Source organism: Notamacropus eugenii, chromosome 3, assembly GCF_028372415.1.
Source record: "Notamacropus eugenii isolate mMacEug1 chromosome 3, mMacEug1.pri_v2, whole genome shotgun sequence".
Taxonomy (NCBI): domain Eukaryota; kingdom Metazoa; phylum Chordata; class Mammalia; order Diprotodontia; family Macropodidae; genus Notamacropus; species Notamacropus eugenii.
Window position 1 is genome coordinate 223,504,802 of NC_092874.1, and position 22,910 is coordinate 223,527,711.

At 37.5% G+C, this 22,910-nt stretch overlaps 1 protein-coding gene across 2 annotated transcripts in view; it reads right to left on the reverse strand.

The window, feature by feature from the left end:
* Positions 1–22,562, reverse strand: part of TFCP2 (transcription factor CP2) — a 58,225-nt gene extending 35,663 nt beyond the window's left edge. For both annotated transcript variants that reach the window (XM_072654695.1, XM_072654696.1), the window contains exon 1: positions 22,127–22,562. In XM_072654695.1, the coding sequence (XP_072510796.1) occupies positions 22,127–22,248 (122 nt within the window). In that variant the 5' untranslated portion in view covers positions 22,249–22,562. The remainder of the gene's footprint in view (positions 1–22,126) is intronic.
* Positions 22,563–22,910: the final 348 nt, after the last annotated feature.

Genomic DNA, 22,910 nt, shown 5'->3' on the forward strand with positions numbered 1-22,910 from the left:
TGTCAATATATAAAGTGTCTTCAGTGTGACTGGGCCTCTCAGACACTGCAATTCATCGACACAACCTTTAAGAAACACAGAAACATCTCCACACCACAAGCAAGCACCAGAATAGAGTAAGGACAGATCAGAATATGATTATCTTATTAAAATATTTTACTAATATATTTTGTCTTTCATAGTTAATTCTAGTGGGCAAAGGATTCCTCTGGGTCCCTTCCAACTGAACTTACTCTGGTGACAAAAAGCAACAATTAAGCAAAAATTTCTGATACAGTGAATGAATCTTATAATCGCTTAATAATTGGAATATATTTTTAAAAGGGAAGTGGGTAATAGACAAAAAATTAATATAAAATTTATAAGGAACAATATTTAAGTGAAACACCCAGCCATCACTTTATAAACTGTCAAAGAAAATTAATTTACAAGTGGTTATAATCATTTGAAAAATTCAGCTTTAGTAATAAATGAAAAAACAAATTATGACAATTCAGAGTTACCATTTGACAAGTATCAAGTAGGCAAAAAAACAAAAAACAAAACCCCAAACTCTGAAATTTACAGAACTCAATGATGATGAGATTGGTTCCCATGAAGATCAAATGAGATAACACGTACATCGTAAAACACTATATAAATGGTAGCTATTGCAGATATTATTATGAAGAAATAGGTACAATGTCACTGATAAGTAGAATTACAAATTGATGGAACCTTTTGGAAGAATAATCTGGTAGTAAAAAAACAAGTGTTTTAAAAAATCTCTGGCCAAATAATCCCATTCGTGGGAACAAAATTACAGGTGTTATTATAAATAAAAAGACCTATCTGTTCGAATCTTTTTCCATTATGTGTGTATATAGTATTTAGAATTATTTGTAATTGCAAAGAATAGGAAACAAGCTAAATACTCACAGCTGGTAAATTGCTAAACTATGGTACATCAATGTAATGGGAAAATGCCATTGAAATAATAAAGATGAAGAGTATAAAGAATACAATGTGAAAATGAAAAACCAAAACCAGAAAACCAATACGTAAACCAGCAATAACTAGATAGATGGAAACGTATCTTGACAAAAATCTATCTATCTAAATATACATCACACACATATTGAAAAGGACTGTACCTATAAACTCACTGGTATAGGGGGACTCCCAGCTGAGATAACTCCCTATATTAATAATGCAGGTTGACCCTTCTTCTGCAATTTATAATCTTGAGCATATTGCCTTAAGCACTAGGAAATGCAATGTGCTATCCAGGATGACACAGCCAGTACATCAGTCAGGATTTGAATCCAGTTCTTACTGCCCATGAGGCCACCTCTTTAATCACTACACCATGCTGACACAACACCATCCTCTTCATACATACACACACACAAACAGATGAAGGAAGGAAATGCTGAGGGAAACAATTAATTAGCTATTGTAATATGTAAACAGACTTCTGCGGTAACTGTTTTAAATATATGCTTATTTGACACTGCTGTTTAAAATTAAATGTATAATAAATTTTGACATGATCATATACAAGAAGAAATGACATTGAGACATGTAAAATGAAAGGTAACACCTCTTTTGATCATAACAAAAATTAATTTCAGAAAAGCTAGGAAATCTGGCAGAAGTACATGAAGTATGAATAAATTCGCATTAGAACAGGATCAAAGGGGAGCTGGTTTGTTCTTCTTAGCTTCTACAGCAAAAATTCTTAACTTTTTTTGTACACTGTGGACCCCTGTGGAAATCTAGTAAAGCTTCTTAGATCCCTTCTTAAAAAATTTTTTTTTCAAAATGTGTAAAACAAAATATAAAGGATTACAAAGAACATTATACTGATACAAAAATACAATTTTTTCCAATTCAAGGGAAATCAAAAAAAAAAAAAAAAAGGTCTAGCAAGGGAAAGGCACCATATACCAATGTCAATGACAAGGAAAAAGCTATATATATCCATGTGTATGTGTCCATGTACACAAATATATATATATACTTGAATCAGTATATGAAAATTGGAATATAACTGTGGGCAGATGGAGCATGGTGCAGTGCATAGAAAGCTGGCCTCAAAGTGAGAAAGAAGTGGTTCAAATCCTGACTCAGACACATATGAGCTATGTGACCCTACACAAGTCATACGTGACTTTCGGTGCTCTAGACAACTAAGACTATAAGTTGGCAGAGAGGGTGCCAACCTGCATTGGTAGAGGAGTTTACTTATCTGAGAATTCTCTAAACCAAAGAAAGTATAGGCCCAATTTCTGTCCCTATTTCTAAGATACAACAAAGATGAAGAATGCAGAAAAGCATGGAAAGATATGCAAAGTGAAGGGCATAGACAAAGACGATATCCAAAGACTAGAATCTAAACAAAAACAACTTTAAATTGCTACCAAACACAGACTAGCTGCAATGATCAATTTTGGTTTCAAAAAAAGAAAAACAAACATTATCTCCATTTAGTTAGAGGTGTATCTAAGATTGTGGAATGATGCATTACAAAAGACTTCATTTTGTTGTTTGGTTTCTTAGCTAAAAGGAGACTTTATTGAGGAAAAGGGAAAAGGCAAGACATCTAATAAGTTTTTAATCGGAAAAAAATTTTCATTTAAAAACCCTACAAGACATCTTAAGAGTGAATATGCAAAAAACATGATATCAGTGAGTTTAAGATACTAAACCAGAGATTAAAATTGACAGAAAAAAAGTGCAAATAATAAAAAAATTCTTTACAGTACTATTTCAGGAAAAAGAAAGGTAGAAAGAGGTGGGGAACAAAGATGTTAAGTAAACATGGGGTAGAAATAAAAGAAACGAAATTATCAGTAGATATTACACTTCACAAAGTAAATAATGTGAGAAAGTTTGAAGAAAGGAAATATGCTTCTGGGTCTGATGACCTTGTTCATCCTTCATTGCCAAAGGGGGTGTGTGCATGTGCATGTGCATATAATTTAACCAGGGGCTTCACACCTCAAACCCTTTATTACTGCGCACCTCTTCTATGTGGAATATGCACTGTCTTCAACTGACATAAATAACTTTAGCAGGTCTAAATATTCATATTTCAAGACTAATTGAGATTAATAATCAGAAGGGGAGGAACCTATGTACCAGGCACTGTGTCAAGTACAAATATCTCATTTGATCCTCATAACCACCCTGTGAGGTAGGTTGTCATCTCCACTGCACAAATTTAGTTGGTTGGTTGTTGTCCTTCCTCTTCAAAGAGAACCAAAATGACATCACTATGATAAAGTGAAATTTCAGTGTGTCCCACTGTGACTGATCAGATCAAGAGGAGCTCGGAATGTTCTACCACAGGTTGGGCACAGACAATCCATGTGAATATGTGGGGTGGATATCCCAAATCTATGCATCCTGCATTTACTCTGTGCTGTCTCAATTTTGCTTTGTTCAAAGAGCACAGAGCCCTTTCTGATGTGGGCATGCCATGCTGGGCGGTTCCTGTGCCAGCGTTTCCCATGCTACACAGTCAAATCCAAAGTTCTTGAGAGAGACCTTGAGAGTATCCTTGTATCATTTCTTCTGGCCACCATATGATCACTTGCCCCATGCAAGTTCTCCATAAAATAGTCTTTTTGGCAGGAGTACATTCTGCATTCGAATATTTAGTGAACTAAGGAAGAAAGAGGTTAAGTGACTTGCCTAGGGTTCCATGACTAGTCAGAATTTGAGGCCAGATCTGAACTTTGATCTTCCTTGACTCCACGACCAGCACTCTACCCACTGATCCACCTAACTACTGCTTCTATAATGACTCTTGTGTGAAATTAACAATGTAGTGAAGCCTTTTGCTCTACTCAGTGAAATGCTATTTTATGATTAACAAACAATAAGTACAGTGAAAAGAGGTCCACTGGCAAACTGTGTGACCATAAAGATCAAGGTATGCTTTAGTATACTGTTTGTGAAAGACTGCCCATTCCTTTCTCACATTTATTTCTGTAGAGATGATTCTCAAAATATGGCACTGTATTGACTGCATAAAGCTCCAGAATACTGTAGAGCCTAAATAAGATTCACAATCATTCAGGTTTGGCCTAATAATCCACACATGAAAAATCCAAGTCATCTCTACATATCTAGTCCTATTCTTTCTTCTGAGCTCTGATGCCACATCATCAACCATATTATCTCAAATACAACATGACAAAAGAGAATTTTTTATTTTCCCTCCATCAAAACCACTCTTCTTCCAGACTTCCCCATCACTGTCAAGGGCACCACCATTCTTCCAAGTCACCCAGGTTTGCAACCTCAGTGTCATCCTAGACTCTTCACCCCACATATCCAATCAGCTGCAAAATCTTGTCATTTCTGTGTACACAACATCTGTGGAAATAAATATCCTCTCCTTTCCACTCATAGTAACCACTCTAATTCAGATCATCATCTCTCACCTGGATTTCAGCAACAGCCTCCATTTTTGGTGTACTGTCTCAAGCCTCTTTTCATTCCAATCCATTCTCCACACAGCTGCCAAAGTGATTTTTGATCGTCTCACCACCCCTAATAAACTCCAGTAGTTCCTATGGCTTCAAGGATAAACTCTGCTGTTTACATTTAAAGCTCTTCACAGGCTAGCTCCTTCCTGCCTTTCCAGTCTTCTTAAACTTTACTCCGTTTTCTCTCTTTGTTTTAACTAGTAGCCTACTCAGTGTTTGGCTCACATGACATGCTTCATCACCCATCTATCAATGCCTTTGCACTTGCTTCCCCCCATGGCTGGAATGCCTTCCCTCAGCACCTCTCTGTCTCACTTGGTTTCCTTTAAGATTTAGCTCAAGTACCACCTTCTTCATGGAACCTGCCCTGGTCCCACAGGCTGCTACCATATTCCCACCTCAAACTATCTTGTATTCATTTTACATATATCCTGTATATACTCATATGTGTACATATTTTCTCCCCAGTTAGAATATAAACTCCTTGAGGGCAAGGACTGTTTCTTTTTTGCTTGCTTCTTATAAATTTCATTTTTAAAATTCATTTTCTTAAAAATACTGAGTTCCAAATTCTCTCCCTCCCCCTCCAGCTCCTCTCCTATCCATTAAGGCAAGCAATATGATAACAATTATATACATGAAATCATGCAAAATATTTCTGGAGGTGGACAGCATTTTTTTATCACAAGTCCTTCAAATTGTCTTGGATCACCGTATTGATCAGAGTACCTAACTCTTTCACAATTATCATTACCATATTGCTATTAATGATCTACTGGTTCTGTTCACTTTGCATCAAATCACAGGTCTTCCCAGGTTTTTCTGAAACCATTTTCCTCATCCTTTCTTACAATATTCATAACCATATACCACACCCTGCTCACCCATTCTCCAATTGATGGGCATCCCCTTAATTTCCAATTCTTTGCTACTACAAAAAGAGCTGCTATAATTATTTTTACACATATCAGGCAGGGACTGTTTCACTTTTATTTGTATAACCTGTTTTACATAGTAAGAGTCTGATAAATGATTATTGATTGGCTGGAGTAGGTGAAGAACACCTTTTGTCTAGACTATTGTATGCAAATAGACACTTCCAAGACCTAATCTACCCCTAATGCACACTGCAGGATGAACAATGATCTGGGTCCAGATTTAAAGACTGGACTAGACTGCACTTGGAAACCTGTCCAGGGTTTTCAATTACCCTAAGTTTTTCCCTGAAACAAAAATTCATCTTTGCAATCATGATCTCAAACAAGGAAACAATAAAAGTAGATAAGGTTAAAAAATATAAACAGGAAAATGATTATATTTAAAGGCATAAGAAATAAGGAAATACTACCAATATGCTTCCAGTGATGCTATATGGCTGAGAATACTGAAATAGCACAATCTCAAAAAAAATCAATTATTTTTGGACAAGAAATATCATAGATGTCAACAGGTCAGATCGTATTACCAATGATAAACAGCACAAGAAACAGCAAAAAAGATCATTAAAGAGATGTATGACTAGGAAAGAAGATGTCTGAGATGGCCTAGTGGATAGAGTGTTAGACTTAAGAGTCAAGAATTCCTGGTTTTGAACCTGTCTTTACTTACTTGTTGGCTGTGAAACCCTGGGCAAGTCACTTAATCCCTCCAATCTTCAGTTCAAGAATCAAATGATATAAAGCATAGAAAATGCTTTGCAAATCAGAAAGAGATATACTGTACACTGGAAAGATGCTCCTGTCATATAGTAGTACTGAAAAACAGATGAACAATCCATTGGTATCCTCTGCTGGTATCCATGCAATGTAAAGATATGTAGAAGGAATGTAAGTGTGTTGAGTAAAAACACTGTGGGATTTATGGCAATATTCATACATGAATCTTATAGGATGAAAAGGCATAAAAAGTTTTCATTTTTACCACGAGAAGGAATACCTACATCGATGAGATCACAGGTCCATTAAAATATTAAATACAGTTCATCCAACTGGTCCAACTGTCAAGCTATATATATCACCCATCTTGTCAGGAAGGGCATCATTCAATTCAGCAAGCACATAACAAACACTGGGATGCAGAGACAGATAGAACATAGTCTCAGATATCAAACTTACAATCTAATGGAGAGAGGGAAATACATAAATAAAACACTATGATATAATAGAAAAGGTGATAAGTACAAAGTGCTTTGAGAAATGAGAAGGCAAATACTACTTTCAGCTGAAGTAAAGAAAGATGATTCATGTAGGAAGTGCCTCAATTAGGGCCTAGAAACTTCAGTAAGGGAAGAAATAAGAAAGAAAGGGATGGCACTTAATATTTCTCATAATTAGGAGGTGAGAGAAGAGTATATGAACATGGAAGATGGGGTGAAGGATCATCACTTATGACATGGACAAAGGAGGGTTGAATATATAGACATGTAAGGAGTTTGATATAGAAATATATTAAACTCAGCAGGAAAACAGGGACATGAAGAGAGCATTTAATGGGAAGGACAGAGTTGTGGCAGGTACAGACATGAGTAAAATGAGGATGTATTGTAAAGGGATGATGAAAAGGAAATAATGAAAATATATCCGGGTCTGAGGAAGGTAAAAAAGAGTAAGAGCACTGGAGTGGAAGATCACTTCAATTATAAATGACCAGTTCTAATTCCAATCTCCCTCTTTCAGCACCTTCTTCTTTGCCCCTCCCCCCCCAAAAAAGGACAGCAGGCAAACACAGAAAGAAGTCTAAGTAGATATGATATCATAACCATGAACATGAAAGAAATAAAACTCATCCATAAAACAGATTATATCACAGAACTGAACAATATGTTGTTTAGAAATAACATTCTTGAAACAAAAATTCATAAGGAGGTAAAATGAAAGGCAGAATTCATTATGCCTCAGGAAAATTAAAAAAAAAAAGAGGTCAATGATCACGATTTCTGACAAGGAAACCTTAAATGCAGGTAAGATTAAAAAAGATAAGCAGAGAAACTAGATTGTGTGTAAAGGCACAAGAAATAAGGAAATACTAACAATACTTTAACATACATTTACCAAAGTATTTAAAGAAAAAGTGAATAAATTGCAAGGAGAAATAAACAGCAAAACTAAAATATAATTGTAGATTTCCATATTCCCCTTTCAAACCTCGACAAATCTAACAAAAAGACAAACAAGAAAGAAATTAAGTACCTGCATAGGACTTTAGAAAAGTTAAATACGATGACTCTCTGGCAATTACTGAACAGAAATAGGAATAAAAGGAATACAATGATCTCAGCTATGCATGGCACATTTGCATAAACTGAACATATATTGAGTCTTAAATCAGGAATCAGAAAAAACAGAAATATTAAACAAGTCAAATCAAGTCAACAAGAACATATTAACCAACTACATATGCTAAAAACTGAGAATACAAAGAAAGGCAAGAAACAGTCCCAGCTCTCAAGGAGCTCATATTACAGTTTAAAGGTAAAGACAACATGCAAAGAACTATTTACAAATAAGATATAAATTGGATATATCAGAGATAATCTCAGAGTAAAAGAACTAGCATTAAGGAGGATTGGGAAAGACTTACTGCAGAAAGTGAGACCTGAAGGAAGTCAGGGAACCAGAAGATAGACATAAAGGGGGAGAGAGTTTCAGACACAAGGGACAGCCAGTGAAAATGAACAGTCAGGAAGTAAAGCAACATGGGCAACAAACTGATGAAAAAAAATTATAATCAATAAAGTACATTTAAAGAAAGGACTCAAACTTAAATAGACTAATCCTAAAGAACTTATAGGGGTAAAGAAATAAATCATAGAATCACATTTTTAAAAAGTGATAATATGCCAAAACTTTTGCTATATAGTCAAAGTAATCCCTAAGAGAAAGTTTATAATTCTAAACACTTTTATCAACAAAAGAGATAAAAAAAACAATGTATTTGGCATATAATTAGAAACTAGAAAAGCAACACATCAAACAAAAAAAAACTCCAAGAAAAAAACACAAGTTCTGAAAATCAAAGAAAAAAATTGAAAGACAAAAAAAGTCAACTCAAATTTGAGTGATTAATACACCTGGAAGCTAGGTTTAAAAAAAAACCCCACAAAAAACAACTACTACTACTACAAAATAAACTGTTAGCTAATTTTTTTAAGAGTGAGAAAAACCAATATGGCAATTTCAAAAAGAAAAAAAATTCATGACAAAATAAAAAGAAATGAAGGATATTGTTAGCAACTATTTTGCCAAATGATATGCCAAAAGAGGTAACTTAAATGAAATATATGTATGTGTATACATACACACAAAATTTCTAGATTACCAGAACAAGAAATAAAGAATCCAAATAACTCAAAATTAGAGAAAGAAATTGAAAGTCACAAATGAATTGCCAAGGGAAAAAAATACAGGAAATTTCTATCCGTCAAAATACTAGCCAGAGCCATCAGCTATTACGAAGGGGAACAATTCTTGTAGGAGACCTGCTACCTGCCATAGATAAGCAGATAAGACCAAGAGCTTCAGGAATAGGAGCACCCTGCCAACTACCCAACCTATGTCCAGCCTGATCCCACAGGTAGTATATAGGATGCCAGTGGTTGTAGAAATCTGACTTCGCAACTAACTGCCTCTGCAGCTTCAACATTCCCTGAAGCCTGAACTGTTGAACAAAGTTCTCACCACCAATGACCTTGGTACTGTCAAGCAGCTCAACATAAGAAATGAATATGGTTTGATCAATGGAAATTACATTGAAGAAGATACATTAGCATCTTTGCCTAAGGACCACAAGGTCTTTCCATCTGATTTACAACTAAAACATCTTATGGGTGTATTTCCTACAGTTGAGAACATGAATTTTTTGAGAAACTCTTCATCTGCCCAAGAATCTCCAATCTCAGTTCTCTCCCAGGTCATCTCCCCTGCACTAGCGCCACTCTCCACTCTTCTTCCCATCTTGACTCCTTGGTTAATCTATTCAATTCTACATTGTTCTCCTACTGTGAATTCCTAGCCCCCTTACCATATCATCAATTAAGCTCAGCCAAGACTCAGCCTTGGGTCCACAATCAGTTGTCTTCTCTCCTATGCATAGGTTGCTAAACAAAAGTGGAAAAATCTCTAATAATTCTAACAGGGCCCACTACAAATTTATGTTATATAACTTCAACTGAGCCCTCACTGCTGCTAGACAATCCTACTATACTTTCCTCATCAACTCGATATCCCACTCTCCATAGTAGCTCTTCCAATCCTTTTCAATTCTCCTTGAGCCTCCCAAAGCTACCCATTCCCTACTCTCTCAGCTGAGACCTTTGTCTCATATTTTACAGAAAAAAAAAATTGAGGCCATTTGCCATCTTCTTCATCTCTTATTACTCAGATGCCTTATTCCACTCTCTCCTCCTTCATCCCTGTTTCATGTGATGAAGTCGTCTTCCTTCTTACCAAGGCTAACTCCTTTACCTGTTCCAAGTGATCCCATTCCATTCTGTCTCCTCCAAGATGACCCCTGTTATCCCATTCTTTCCCTTATCTCTCTCTCTCTCCCCCTCCTTCCCTCCCTTCTCTCTCTCTCTCTCTCTCTCTCTCTCTCTCTGTCCCCACACCCTACCCTGGCTCATTTCCTACTGCCTACAAACATGCCCATCTCTTCGCTACCCAAAAAAAAGCCTCACTTGATCATTCCATCCCTGCAGTTGTCCTACTTCTCTTCTGCCCTTTGTAGCTAAACTCTTCAAAAAGACTTTCTACAATAGGCGCCTCCAATTTTTCTCTTCTCACTTTCTTCTTTGTCCATTACAATATGGCTTCCAACCTTATCATTCCACTGAAACTGATCTCTCCAAAGTTATTAACAATATGTTAGCTGCCAAATGCAATGGCCTTTTTTCAATCTTCATTCTGCTTTACTTCTCTACAGCCTTTAACGTTGTTGATCACTCTCTCTTCCTTGACATTCTCTCTCTAGGTTTTTGAGACACCACTCACTCCTGATTTCCTCCTACCTACGTAAGTTTCTTCTGTCTCCTCTGCTGGATCTTCCTCCAGACCACAAAAGATCCAAATCTCTTCTTCCTCTATACTACTTCACTTGGTGATGTCATCAACTCCATGTTTAATTACCACCTCTTTGTTGATGACTCTCAAATCAACCTATTCTGCCTCAATCTCTCTGCTGGCCTAAGATCTCTCATCTCCAGTTGCCATTCAGACATCTTGAACTAGATATCTAGCAGTCATCTTAAACTCATTATGTCCAAAACAGAATTCATTATATTTTCTCCTAAACTTTCCCCACCTCCTACCTCCCCTATTACTATAGAGGGTATCCTCCCCTTCCCAGTCTCTCAGACTTGCAGCCTAGGAATCATCCTGGACTCCTCACTGTCTCACATCCCCATATCCAAGCTGTTGCCAAGGCCCATCAATTTCATCTTTGCAACATCTTGGCCACTGCCACATTTTCTGACACTGCCACTATTTTCCAGTGCAGGAGCTCTCATTACCTCAGGCCTGAATTATTCCAATATTCTATTAGTGAGTTAGCCAGATTCAAATCTCTCCCCCACCCAATCCATTCTCATTCAGCTACTAAAGTGACTTTCCTAAAGCGCAGGTCTGATCTTGTGACCCCCTTACTCAAAACAAACAAAAACTCTAGAGGATAGTCTTCAGAAGCAAATACAAATGCCTTTGTTTGGCATTCAAAGCCCTTCGTAACCTAGCCCCCTACTACCTTTCCAGTCTTCTTATGTCTTACTCCCCAGCATATACTCTTTAATCCAGTGACACTAGCCTCCCAGCTATTCCATGAACAAGACACTCCATCTCTTGGCTCCAGAATTTTCTGGCTATACTCCATGCCTGGAATGTTCTCCCTTCTCACCTCCTGGCTTCCTTTGAGTACCAACTAAAATCTCACCTTCTACAGGAAGCGTTACCCATCCCCTCTTAATTGTAGTACCTTCCCGTTCATTATTTCCTATTTATCCCATACATAGCTTGCTTTATATATTTATTTACATGTTGTCTCCCCCATTAGATTGTGAGCTCCTTGAGGACAGGAATTGTCTTTTGTCTCTTTTTGTATTCCTAAGATTCAGCACTAGGTATTACTAGGTGGTACAGGAGAGGGCCAGGTCTGGAGTCAGGAAGACCTGAATTCAAATATAGCTTCACATTACTTCTGTGACCCTAGGCAAGTCAATTAACCCTCTCTGCTTCAATTTCTTCATCTGTAAAATTAGCTGAAGGAAGGAAATGGGAAGCTATTCTAATATCTTTTCCAAGAAAACCTCAAATGGGGTAACAGAGTTGGACATGATCAAAACAATTAAACAACAAACACTTAGCCTGACATAGTTAGTGATAATATTTAATATAAAATTTTGGAATAATCTCTTTGTTCTCTCTGAAGCAAACTCAGAGAATGCTGACTTAATATTCCTTATGAGACCTTTAACCTAAGACACTATCTTGAATAATGGGACGTTTTCCACATCTTAATATTTGTAGACATATACTATGCTATGGCATGTTGATGGTAAAGAAAACACAGACATCTTCGGTGGTAATTTCTATTTGAAACTTTGTCAAACTCTGTTATCTTACTGTATTTAGAACCTATGCAATTAAATTCCTTTCTAATGGTCTAGTTAATCACTTATGGAGACCATAAATCTGAAGGACACAGAACACCTCCTTTGTCCTGTAACAGATTTAAGGCTGGCCAATTCTTTGTACTGGTAGTCATATAATCTCTGGCTCCATAATATTATGTTACCATTTTCTTTAAAGGAAACTGTTTAATTAATTAAATCATAAAATGTATGCATTTAGCCTGTTGCCTTTTCTTTAACCAAGTTTTCAGGTCAACATTAGCACTTAATAATGACTGATTAAGAGGGTGATTGACAGCAGAGACTGCTCTGCTTTTCTATATATAGCCTTAGTGCTCAGCATAGTGCTTTGCACAGAGTGCTTAATAAATGCTCTATCTTTCAGGACAAGATATATTTACAAGTGAATTCTGTCAAAGAACAATTAACTGATGTTGAATGAACTTCTCAAAAAGAGGGAAAGGATCCTACCAAATTGCTTTTATGATACAAATAATATGGTCTCAATATCGAGACACAGTAGAAAAAAACAATGAAACAAATTATAGACCAACATTCTTAATGAATATCAACACAAAAATAACAAATAAAACATTAACAGATTATAGCAACATATTTTTTTTTTAAATCAATATGGGCAGGTAGGCCTTATACCAGGAATGCAAGATTATTTCAATATTAACAAAACTATAAATTATAATAAACCATGCTAATAAGAAAAATAAAAACACATGATTATATCAACATATACAGAAAAGGCTTTTATAAATGCTTACAATATGTTTTTAAAAACATAAGAATAAAGAGACCCTTCATTCAAGTGGAAAATAGCACTCATCTTAAAGAACCAGCATTATCTGTAAACAAGAAATACTAGAGGTGTCTGCAAAATGAGCAGGGGCAAAGCAAGGATGTCTATTATCACCACTATTATTTGATATCATTCTAGAATGCTGGCTACAGCAATAAGTCAAGAAAAGGAAATTAAGGGAATAAGGATAGGCAAAGAGAAATAAGATTAAGCTTTTTGCAAATGATATGGACTACTTAAGAGAACCCAGAACCCTAGAGATTCCACACTTAAAAAATTAAACAAAATAATAACTTTAGCAAAACAGCATAAAAAAATAAACCTTTCTTATATTTTTTCTATTATCTTACCAAAAAACCTCAAAAGGCTAAGAAAGAAATGAAAATTCTATTCAAAATAATGATAGAATACATAAAATACTTGGGAATCTGTATGCCAAGGCATACCCAGGAGTTATATGAATATAACTACAAGGTACTTTACAGAACTAAAGCAGAATTAAATAATTGGAACTATATTAATGCTTATGGTGAACCATGTCAAGCTAATAAAAATGACAATACTAACTAAATTAATTTACTTCTTTAGTGACATGTTCAACAACCAAAAGATTATAGAGCTAAAAAAAATTATGAAATCAATCTGGAACAAAAATTCAAAAATCTGAAGGGAAATAACAGAAAAAAGGAAGGGGGCAGAAAAGGGCCTAAGAGTAGATCTGAAATTATTGTGTAAAACTAAAGGTACCAGTTTTAAAAAATAGAAAAGTCGAGCAGGAGTATCTCATACCACATAGCACAATAAATTCCGAAAGTATACATCACCTAGATATAGAAGGTCATATCATAAGTAAATTTAAAAAGCAAGTAAGTACATACCTTTTTCAGCTATCCATGGAGGAAAGGATCTCGATGAAACAAAGGATAAAAAGGAGCACAGGACACAAAAATGGGAAAATTTGATTACATAAAAATGAAAAGTGCTTTCACTTTTTTCAAATTAAAACTTGAAAGTTAATCATCAACTGGGGAAAAAAATCTTTGTAACAAGTTTTTCTAATAAAGATCTCATATTCAAGTTGTCCTGGGAATTGATTCAAATATAGAATCAGTTCTCTAAGAGGTAAACAGTCAAAGGCTATGAAGAGGCAGCTCTCTAAAAAATGAAAGCTATCAACAGTAAAAAACAACATCGCCCCCCCCCAATCCTATCCAAATCACTAACAACTAGAAAACTTCAAATTAAAGCAACTCTAGGGTTCCACCCCACACACATCTTTGTGGCAAATACGACAAAAAAAGGAAAACTACAATTGTGGGAGAGCCTAGAGGAAAACAAGCACAATAATGCACTATTGGTAGAGCTATAAATTGGTTCAGCTATTCTGGAAACCAATTTGGAATGACACCCCAAAAGTCATTAAAATGTGAAATACCATTTGACCCAACAGATACCATAACAAACCCCTGGAAAAACGAAAGAAAGAGGAAAAGGACCAACATGTATATAATATTCAGAATAGCACTTATACAAAGGAGGGAATGCCTATCAACCAGGGAACAGTTCAACAAATTATGGTATGTGATGTAATGGAATATTATTGTATCAACTAATGTTGAGTGAAAGTGAGCAAAACCAAAGGAGTAATTCACACAACGACTACAACACGGTAAAGAAAAACCACCTGAAAGACTTAAGAGCTCTGATCAATCCAATGATTAACCAGAAGACTAATACAAAGCATCTTTCTCAGCTCTTGACTAAGAGGTCTACTAGAGGTGAAAAATGAAATAAACTTTTCAGAGGAGGCCAACATATGCATTTCTTTGACTTGACTATGCTTATCTGTTACAGGGACGGAATTTTTTTAGAGAAAAGAATGGAAGTTAGTGATCTTAATGTTTGGTTGTTGTTCAGTCATTTCAGTCACGTCTGACTCTTCAGGACCACATTTGGGATATTCTTGGCAAAAATAATGGAGTAGTCTGCCATTTCCTTCTCCAGCTCATTTTACAGATGAGGAAACTGAGGTAAACAGAGTTAAGTGACTTGCCTAGTGTCACACAGCTAGTAAGTGTCTGAGGCTGGATTTCAATTCAGATCTTCCTGACTCTAGGCCCAGAGATCTAACCACTACACCACCTGGCTGCCCCTAGTAATAGTGATACCAATTTAAAAAAGAAAAGGAAAAAAGAAAAAGGATGCAATGAAACATATAAAATTAATAATAAATACCATTTATGCAGCACTTTAAAATTTACAAAGCACTTTATGTATATCATCTCCTTTAAACCTCCCAACAACCCTAAGATAGGTGCTATTATTATCTGCATTTTATAGAGGAAGTAATTGAGATTGAGAAAGGCTATGGGATTTACTCAGGATCCCATGGCTCAAGTCTGAAGCAGGATTTTAACTCAAATTTTCTTGACTCAAAGTTCAATGTTCTATCCACTACATCACCTAGATGCCTAGGTATTCAGATTAAAAGAGAAGCATGTTCAGAGGAAGACACAGAAAACAAGGGCAGCTTTGGAATTAAGATGCTGAATTTACACATGCAGAAATACACATACACATGTATATGCATGTATTTATGCTTTTTTATAAATTTTCATATATTTTTATTTATGTTATAAATTTATATATTTTTAAAGCAAGAAGTAACTGGCAGTTTCACATTCAAGCTTCTTTTCCTAGTTCCTTTTATATGAAACTGTTCATGTTGGTTGATGCTTATCAAGCTCTCAAATAAAAAAGGAGAATCAAAAGCAAATGGAGAAGAAAAAGAATTAAGGAGAGACTAGATCTGTGATTTTTATTGACATGAACTGTCAGATTAGTAGTAAACTCTACCTACCAATGCAAGTTGGTACCTTCTCTTACATTTAAAATCCTTGAAATGACTAGCATTCTTAAAAGTTAAATGACTTGCCCAAGGTCACACAGTTAATACATGTCAGAGGCAGAACTTTCAGGTCTTCTTGGCTCAGGGGCCAGGTCTCTATCCATTGTGCCATGTTGCCTCTATGAAGGAAATCATTAGAAACTATTTTGCCTAATTATATGCCAACAAAACTGGTAAATGAAATAGATAAATAATTACAAAAATATAAAATTAGGAGAACACATACATTTATTCCAAACTCAGAAAAAGAAATAACTGGCCACAAAAGAACTCCAAAATGAAAAACTAGGACCAAATAGATTTACAAATTAATTACATCAAATACTCAAAGAAACTAAAGCCACTAGCATTTCTACCGACAAGGTGATCACACCAACATTATTTTCAAAAATTCACAAAAATATCAGAAAGTACAATACACAAACTGCAGTGGTATATTACAAAGTAATAGACAATAGCTTGCTGATTAAATGTGGGAAACAGATTTATTGAAAAAAGGTTAAAAGAATATTTACTGTTTAAAGGAAGAAAAAGTTTTGGGTTTTTGTTTTTTTTTACAACAGACTATGATTTACTCTTTAAAATCAAGTAAAGATATAATGTGCCAGATTAATTGCTAAAATAAGTCCCATGCCTGACAGGTGGGTGAAGAAAGAAACTTAAGTGATAAAGAAAAAGAACAATGTTCTGAAGGTCCTCTCATTCAAAAAAAAAAATACATAAATTTAAGAAGTTGAATCTAAGGATGTAAAAGGGACATTTATATGCAGGTTGAGTCCAGTTATATTACTGGCAGATAGATATCACACTTCAAATAACAAGATGGGGACTAAGTACTTAAAATATTTAAGTAAGGCAATACCTAAGATACAAAAGTGGTGAATGATAAGTGAGAATTCTTGGAGGGGAAAACTTCAACACAAATGTTTTCTTGTTAAAAATAGTTCTGAACATATGGTCATACTAAAATTATACTTGTAAATCTGTAGGACAGTAGGCTGAGACTAGCAGATTAACTTTGCCTTGTGTAGAGAATCCATTAGGGTGCTTCAATGCCATGTAGATTAAGCTAGTTCTTTCCAAAATAGGTAAGAAAGCTGTCCCCAAGATCTGACTGACCCAGAGGCATGAATAACAATAATTATAGTACTTCAACATTTGGAAAATGATATGTTTGTGTAAATCTATATAAAATTTAATCCTCACAACCATCTTGTAGGGTAGGTACTCTTATTATCCCCACTTTTAAAGATGGAGAATCTGAGGCAGACAGAAGTTTAGGATCTATCTGAGGCAGAGGCAGGACTAGAACTCAGATCTTGCTTTCTTTAATTCAAGCTTTCCATCCACTTCACCACCGAGTCCATCTACCACAAACACAGCTTCCTTTCTAACACTGTTTATAAATGCTACAATTAAGTTTCTATCCCACTTACCACCGTGTCTGCTTCAGACCTTCCCTTTTTACCTCATCTCCCACAGCACTCTCAATGGCTGTGAACTCTCTTCACCTCACAACCTTTGAAATTATCCTAACTCTCTCCTTCTTTACACTAGCACCTAACTTATCCTCATGCTGTCTCTCTGACAGACTGTCCTCACAATCATACCTTAACTCTAATCTCCAATCTCTCTTATCTATTGGTTCATTCCTGGCTACCTACAAGTCTCCCCCATCCTTACAAAAAACTCTCATTAGAGGAGAAAGCTTTCAAAAAATGGATGGGGGAGAATTCTTGTAAATAAAATTATCATGCAACACAAAATAAACAAATTTATTACATAAAACTGGAAACTCCATATGAAATAAATACAATTAGAATCAAAAGAAAAACAAATTAGGAGACATCTACACAGAAAATTTCTCTGATAAAAGTTTAATGTCCCAGCTATATAAAGAATTTATTTGTTGTTATTCAGTCATGTCTAACTCATGACCCCATTTGGGGTTTTCTTGGCAAAGATACTGGAATCGTTTGCCATTTCCTTCTCCAGCTCATTTTACAGACGAGGAACTGAGGCAAACAGGGTTAAGTGACTTGATCAGGGTCATACAGTTAGCAAGCATCTGGTCAGATTTAAACTTAGGAAGATGAGTTTTCCTAACTTCAGGCCAGCACTATTCACTGCACTACCTAGCTGCCCTAAAGAATTTGTACAAATACATAAGAACAAGGGTTATTTCCAATAAATAAGTAGTAAATATATGAACAGGAACTATCAAAAGAAGAAAAGCAAGCTATCAACCACTATGTGAAAAATTCTCCAAATCACTAACAATTAAATTAAAACAACCTGGAGGTTCTACAGCATATCCATCAAAATGCCAAAAATGACAAAAGAGAAAAAAAGTAATTGTTGGAAGAAAACTACTGGTGATAGAACTCTGAATTGGTTCGATCATTCTAGAAAACAACTTGGCACTACGTAGTCTTAAACCTCATTAACCTTCCCTTCCTCCTAATTTTCCTCTTACTGTTGAGGGTACTACCATCCTCCCAGTCACCCAGGCTTCCAAACTAGGAGCCATCCTTGACTCCTCATTCTTTCTCACTCCCTATATCCAAACAATTGCCAAGTCCTGTTCATTCTACCTTAATAACATCTCTTATATTAAGTCCCCTTCTGTCATCGCCACTGTCAACACCTTAGTGCAGGCCTTCACAACTTCTCCTTGTCTCAAGTCTTTTTCCACTCCAGTAAATCTTCCTCAAGTACAGGTTTGACTATATCCCTATTACCTCCAAAATAGAATGTAAAATCTTCTCTTTGGTTTTTAAAGGCCCTGATAATCTGGCCTTTTCTTACCTTTCCAGTCTTCTTACACCTTATACCCTGACCACATACTCTGGGATCCAATGGCTCCAAGAAGCTCCATTTCCTAACTCCCAGAATTTTCACTTGTTATTTCCTATGCTTGGAATTCTCTTCCCCATCTCTGCTTCTTGGCTTCCCCAAAGTCTTAGCTAAAATTTCACCTTCTGTAAGAAAGCATTTTAATCTGCTGTAATACTAGTGTCTTCCCTCTCAGACTACCTACAATTTATCTCATATATATATATGTATATATATATATATATATATACACATACATATACATATACATATATATAGTTTGTACATAGCAGTACGCATGCTTCCCCCATTAGACTCTGATGTGAACTCCATGAGGGCAGGGACTTTTTTTTTTTTTTTTTGCTCACCTATATCCCCAGTGCTTAGCACAATGCCTGGCATATAGGAAAAGTTAAGCAAATACTTGTTGATTTGATTTGACTAACCTAGTGGTAGTATCAGGCATGAGCCCAATCAAAAGAGGTCAAGGAAAGAGGAAAAGGACTCATATGAACAAGAATATTTACAGTGGCTAAGAGGCACAGTGGATAGAGCTCTGGCCTTGAAGTCAGAAAGACCTAATTCAAATCTTGCCTCATATAATTATCAGTTGTGTGACCCTGGGCAAGTCATTTCACCTCTTTGCTTCATTTTACTCGTGCAAAAAAGGGGGATAATAACAGTACCTATCTCTCATGGTTGTTGTGAGGATAAAATGGGATGTTTGTAAAGTGCTTTGCAAACCTTAAATAAGTCAATATATTAAAGAAGTTAGTTACTATTATCATTATAGCAACACTTTCTGTTGTAGTAAAGAATAGTAAACAAAATGGTGCCCACCAATTGAGGAATGGCCAAACAAACTGTGGTATATCAAAGTGAAATTCAAAGTGAAATTGTATAGCACCATAAGAAGTGAAGACTGATCAATTTAAAGAAATATGGAAACATACAAACTGAGATATAACAAAATGAGCAAACCAAGGAGAACAATTTACAGATGGTTACAATAATAATATGCTGAAAAAAACAAACCTCATGAGATCCTACTTATCTTCCTACATCTTCCCTCTCTTTGTCAGCCAAACTCATAGAAAAAATTATCTATACTCCTTAACTCCACTTCCTCTCCTCTCCCCCCCTCTGCAATCTAGCTCTGGTTTGGACAGCATCATCAATTGACATTGTTCTCTCGTAAGTTACCAAAGATCTTTTAAATCAAAACTCTTAGTCTTTTCTCAACCTTCATCCCTCTCAGTCTCTTGGCTTCATTTGACTCAACACTGGTGAACACCCTCTTTTCCTGGATATTTTCTTCTCTTTGGATTTTCATGTGAGAAACTTCTCTCCTGGTTTTCCTCTTATGTGTCAGTCTTCTTTATATCTAATGATGTGGATTGTGAAGCACATCACTGCCTTTAACTGTTCCCTCTACCCTAGGCCATCTTCTCTACTTCTTTTATTTGGTAATGTCAGAGATCGTGTGGGTTTAATCATCACCTCTATGTGTGCATTTGACATATACATACACGCGTATCTGTATATATATTCCACCCTAGTCTCTCTCTTGAGTTCCAATGCCACATCACCAAGTGCTGAGTGCCCATTCTAAACTGGGCATCTCAAGGGCACATCAAGCTCAAGTCTTACTTGCTTCATGAATCCAATTAGTTTTCAAGCAATGTTTCTACTTCCACAGTATCTACTGCACCCATTGCCCTTCTCTTCACTCACACAACCATCGCTGGGTTCAAACCCTCATCATCTCTCACCTCACTACCGCAATAGCCTCACCGTAGTTACACTTTACTGTTCACATGTATTCTTGCTATTCCTCATACTCCCCACTCCATTTCTCATCACAATGTCTTTGCACTGACTGCTCATCTGTCTGACCACTTCCTTACCTTGGTCTCTAAGGATCCCTGGTTTCCTTCAAGACCCACTTTTCCTCATCCCCCCAACTGTTAGTGCCTTCTCCACAAAACTGCTTTGAATGTATGTGTACCCCTGTTATTTCTTCCATTATAATATAAGCTCCATGAGTAAAAGGACCGTTTTGCTTGTTTTCTTATTTCCAGTGCCCGAAATCACTTAATAAATGCTTTCTTGGTTGAGAAAGAAATAAGTAAAAGAATATTTCATGAGGAAAAGCAAAATGCTAATCTTTCATTTATTCAACAAGCATGTACGAAACAATTACTACATACCAGGTACTATGGATAAAAAGATTGAAGCCAAAACAGACCTGCTCCTTAAGGAGCTTCCATCACTCGAAAACACAGATATAATTCTTAATTAGACATGGTCCACTGCTAGGCAAATAGCTCAAGCAGATCAAGACAGGTCTCGTATACAATAATATATTTACAGCAGCACTTTTTGTGGTACCAAAGAACTGGAAACAAGAACATTTACAGACCAGGTGATGGTAAACAAACTGCAATACATAACTGTGATAGAATATCACCATGCTGTAAGAAATGACAAGGATGATAAATATGAAGAAGTGTTGGAAAGACAAAATGATAAAAAGTGAAGCTGAACCAGGAAAACCATATACATAACAACAATGAAAATGGAAAGAACAAAGTAATTGAAACTGAATTACAATTCAGTAATATAACTATAGCATAAAATTACAATGACCAAGTTTGGCCTCCCCCATGCTTTTTCTTTTGTGCATTTGTGCAGAGGTGGGGGAGACCACTGCACAAAAAGCTAGATTTTGGGGGGATACGTTGGCTAGTTTGGATGAACTCTTTTCATTCTTTGTTAAAAGGGATGGTTCTCTGGGAGGGTTTGGGGGAGGGGTACAGTGATAATGAAAACAAAATATATTGGCAAATATTTTTGTGAATTACACACGGAACAGAATTTGCCTACCCTCAGGCAAATGAAATGCCTTTCATTAGGGTGTAGCACGCCTTCCGTTCCCTTTCAACAAGTACTCGTTAAGAAGTTACTTTGTGTCCAGCCGTCCAGCAGCACCTGCACGTAAGCCCCAAACCCAGCTCTACTAACGAAGTACACGGACACTCGGCACTGCCCCACTAAACCGCAAAACCATCCATTTCTGCATTCTGATTAAGACCTCCCTCGTGCAAGATGCAGGGAACTTCCGAATAACCTTTCTTCACTTTTTCCTTTACCTCTAGCACCCAAAGCAGGGGGGAAGGGAGGGGGTGGGAGGGAGGGAGATGGGGGTAGAGGGGAAAGATGGGAGAGAAGAGAGCGAAGGGAAGAAAAAGAGGGTGGAGAAGAGGGAAAAGAGGAGAAATACATGGAGAGAAGGAAAAAGGAGGGGGGGAAAGGGGAGGAGGGAGAGGAGAGAACAGTGCAGACCCAAGTTAGAGCACCCACACCCAAAACATCTCTACCATTCTCACCTACAAGACACTTTCTCAGGGAGACCTTTTGTTACCCAGACCACCCAAACCCCACCAAGGCCTGGCCCGCGGGGCCAGGTCACTCACCTCATACTATAGGCCCCCGCGCCCAGCTCCTGACCGATCCCGGACAGACTGGCGTCAAAGTCCTGCACCAGCCCGGACTCGATCACCTCGTCGGTGAGCGGTAGCTTCAGGGCCCAGGCCATGCTGCCTCCTTCCACAGTGCCCCCTTGGAGACGGCGGTCTTCCTCGCGCTAGGCAGGGGCTCCGCGAGCACCGACCCGGGCGGCGGGGCTGCAACTCCGCCCCCCGAGCCGCGGCTAAAGGCAAGTTCGCACACGCCCACCCGGACCTCCACAGCCCGCCTTCGGCCCTGACCTGCCCCTCCCGGGAGTCTGGGCCCCCCTGCCTGGTCCCTGGCTCGGGGGAAGCGGCGAGACCCCTCGGGGCTCCTCCAGCGCACAGCCAGGGCGCAGACACTCAGATCCGGGATCGCCCAGCCGCGGTGCCGCCCCCAGCAGCAGCCAGTCCAAGGCCTCTGGGCCCGGCCCACGCCCCCGGGCAGATCTACCCACGGGTCTCCCGGTTCCCCACCCACCCCACCCCCTACCCTCCCCACAAGTATCCCACCCCTAGCGGCCTGCTCTCTCCTCTTCCCCCTCCACAGGCCTAACTTCCGGTCAGTCCTAGTCTCGCTTCCGGTCACCCTTCCCCGACCCAGAGGTCCCCTCAGAACTAAAGTTAGAATAAATTTCTTAGGAGTTGTCCCCGCTCACTTCCCACCCCCACCCTCACCCAGCCAAACCCCTAAACCCTCCCCCTACAGCACAAAGCGTGGAGAAGGACCGCCAGGGCTCGCCTCAAAACT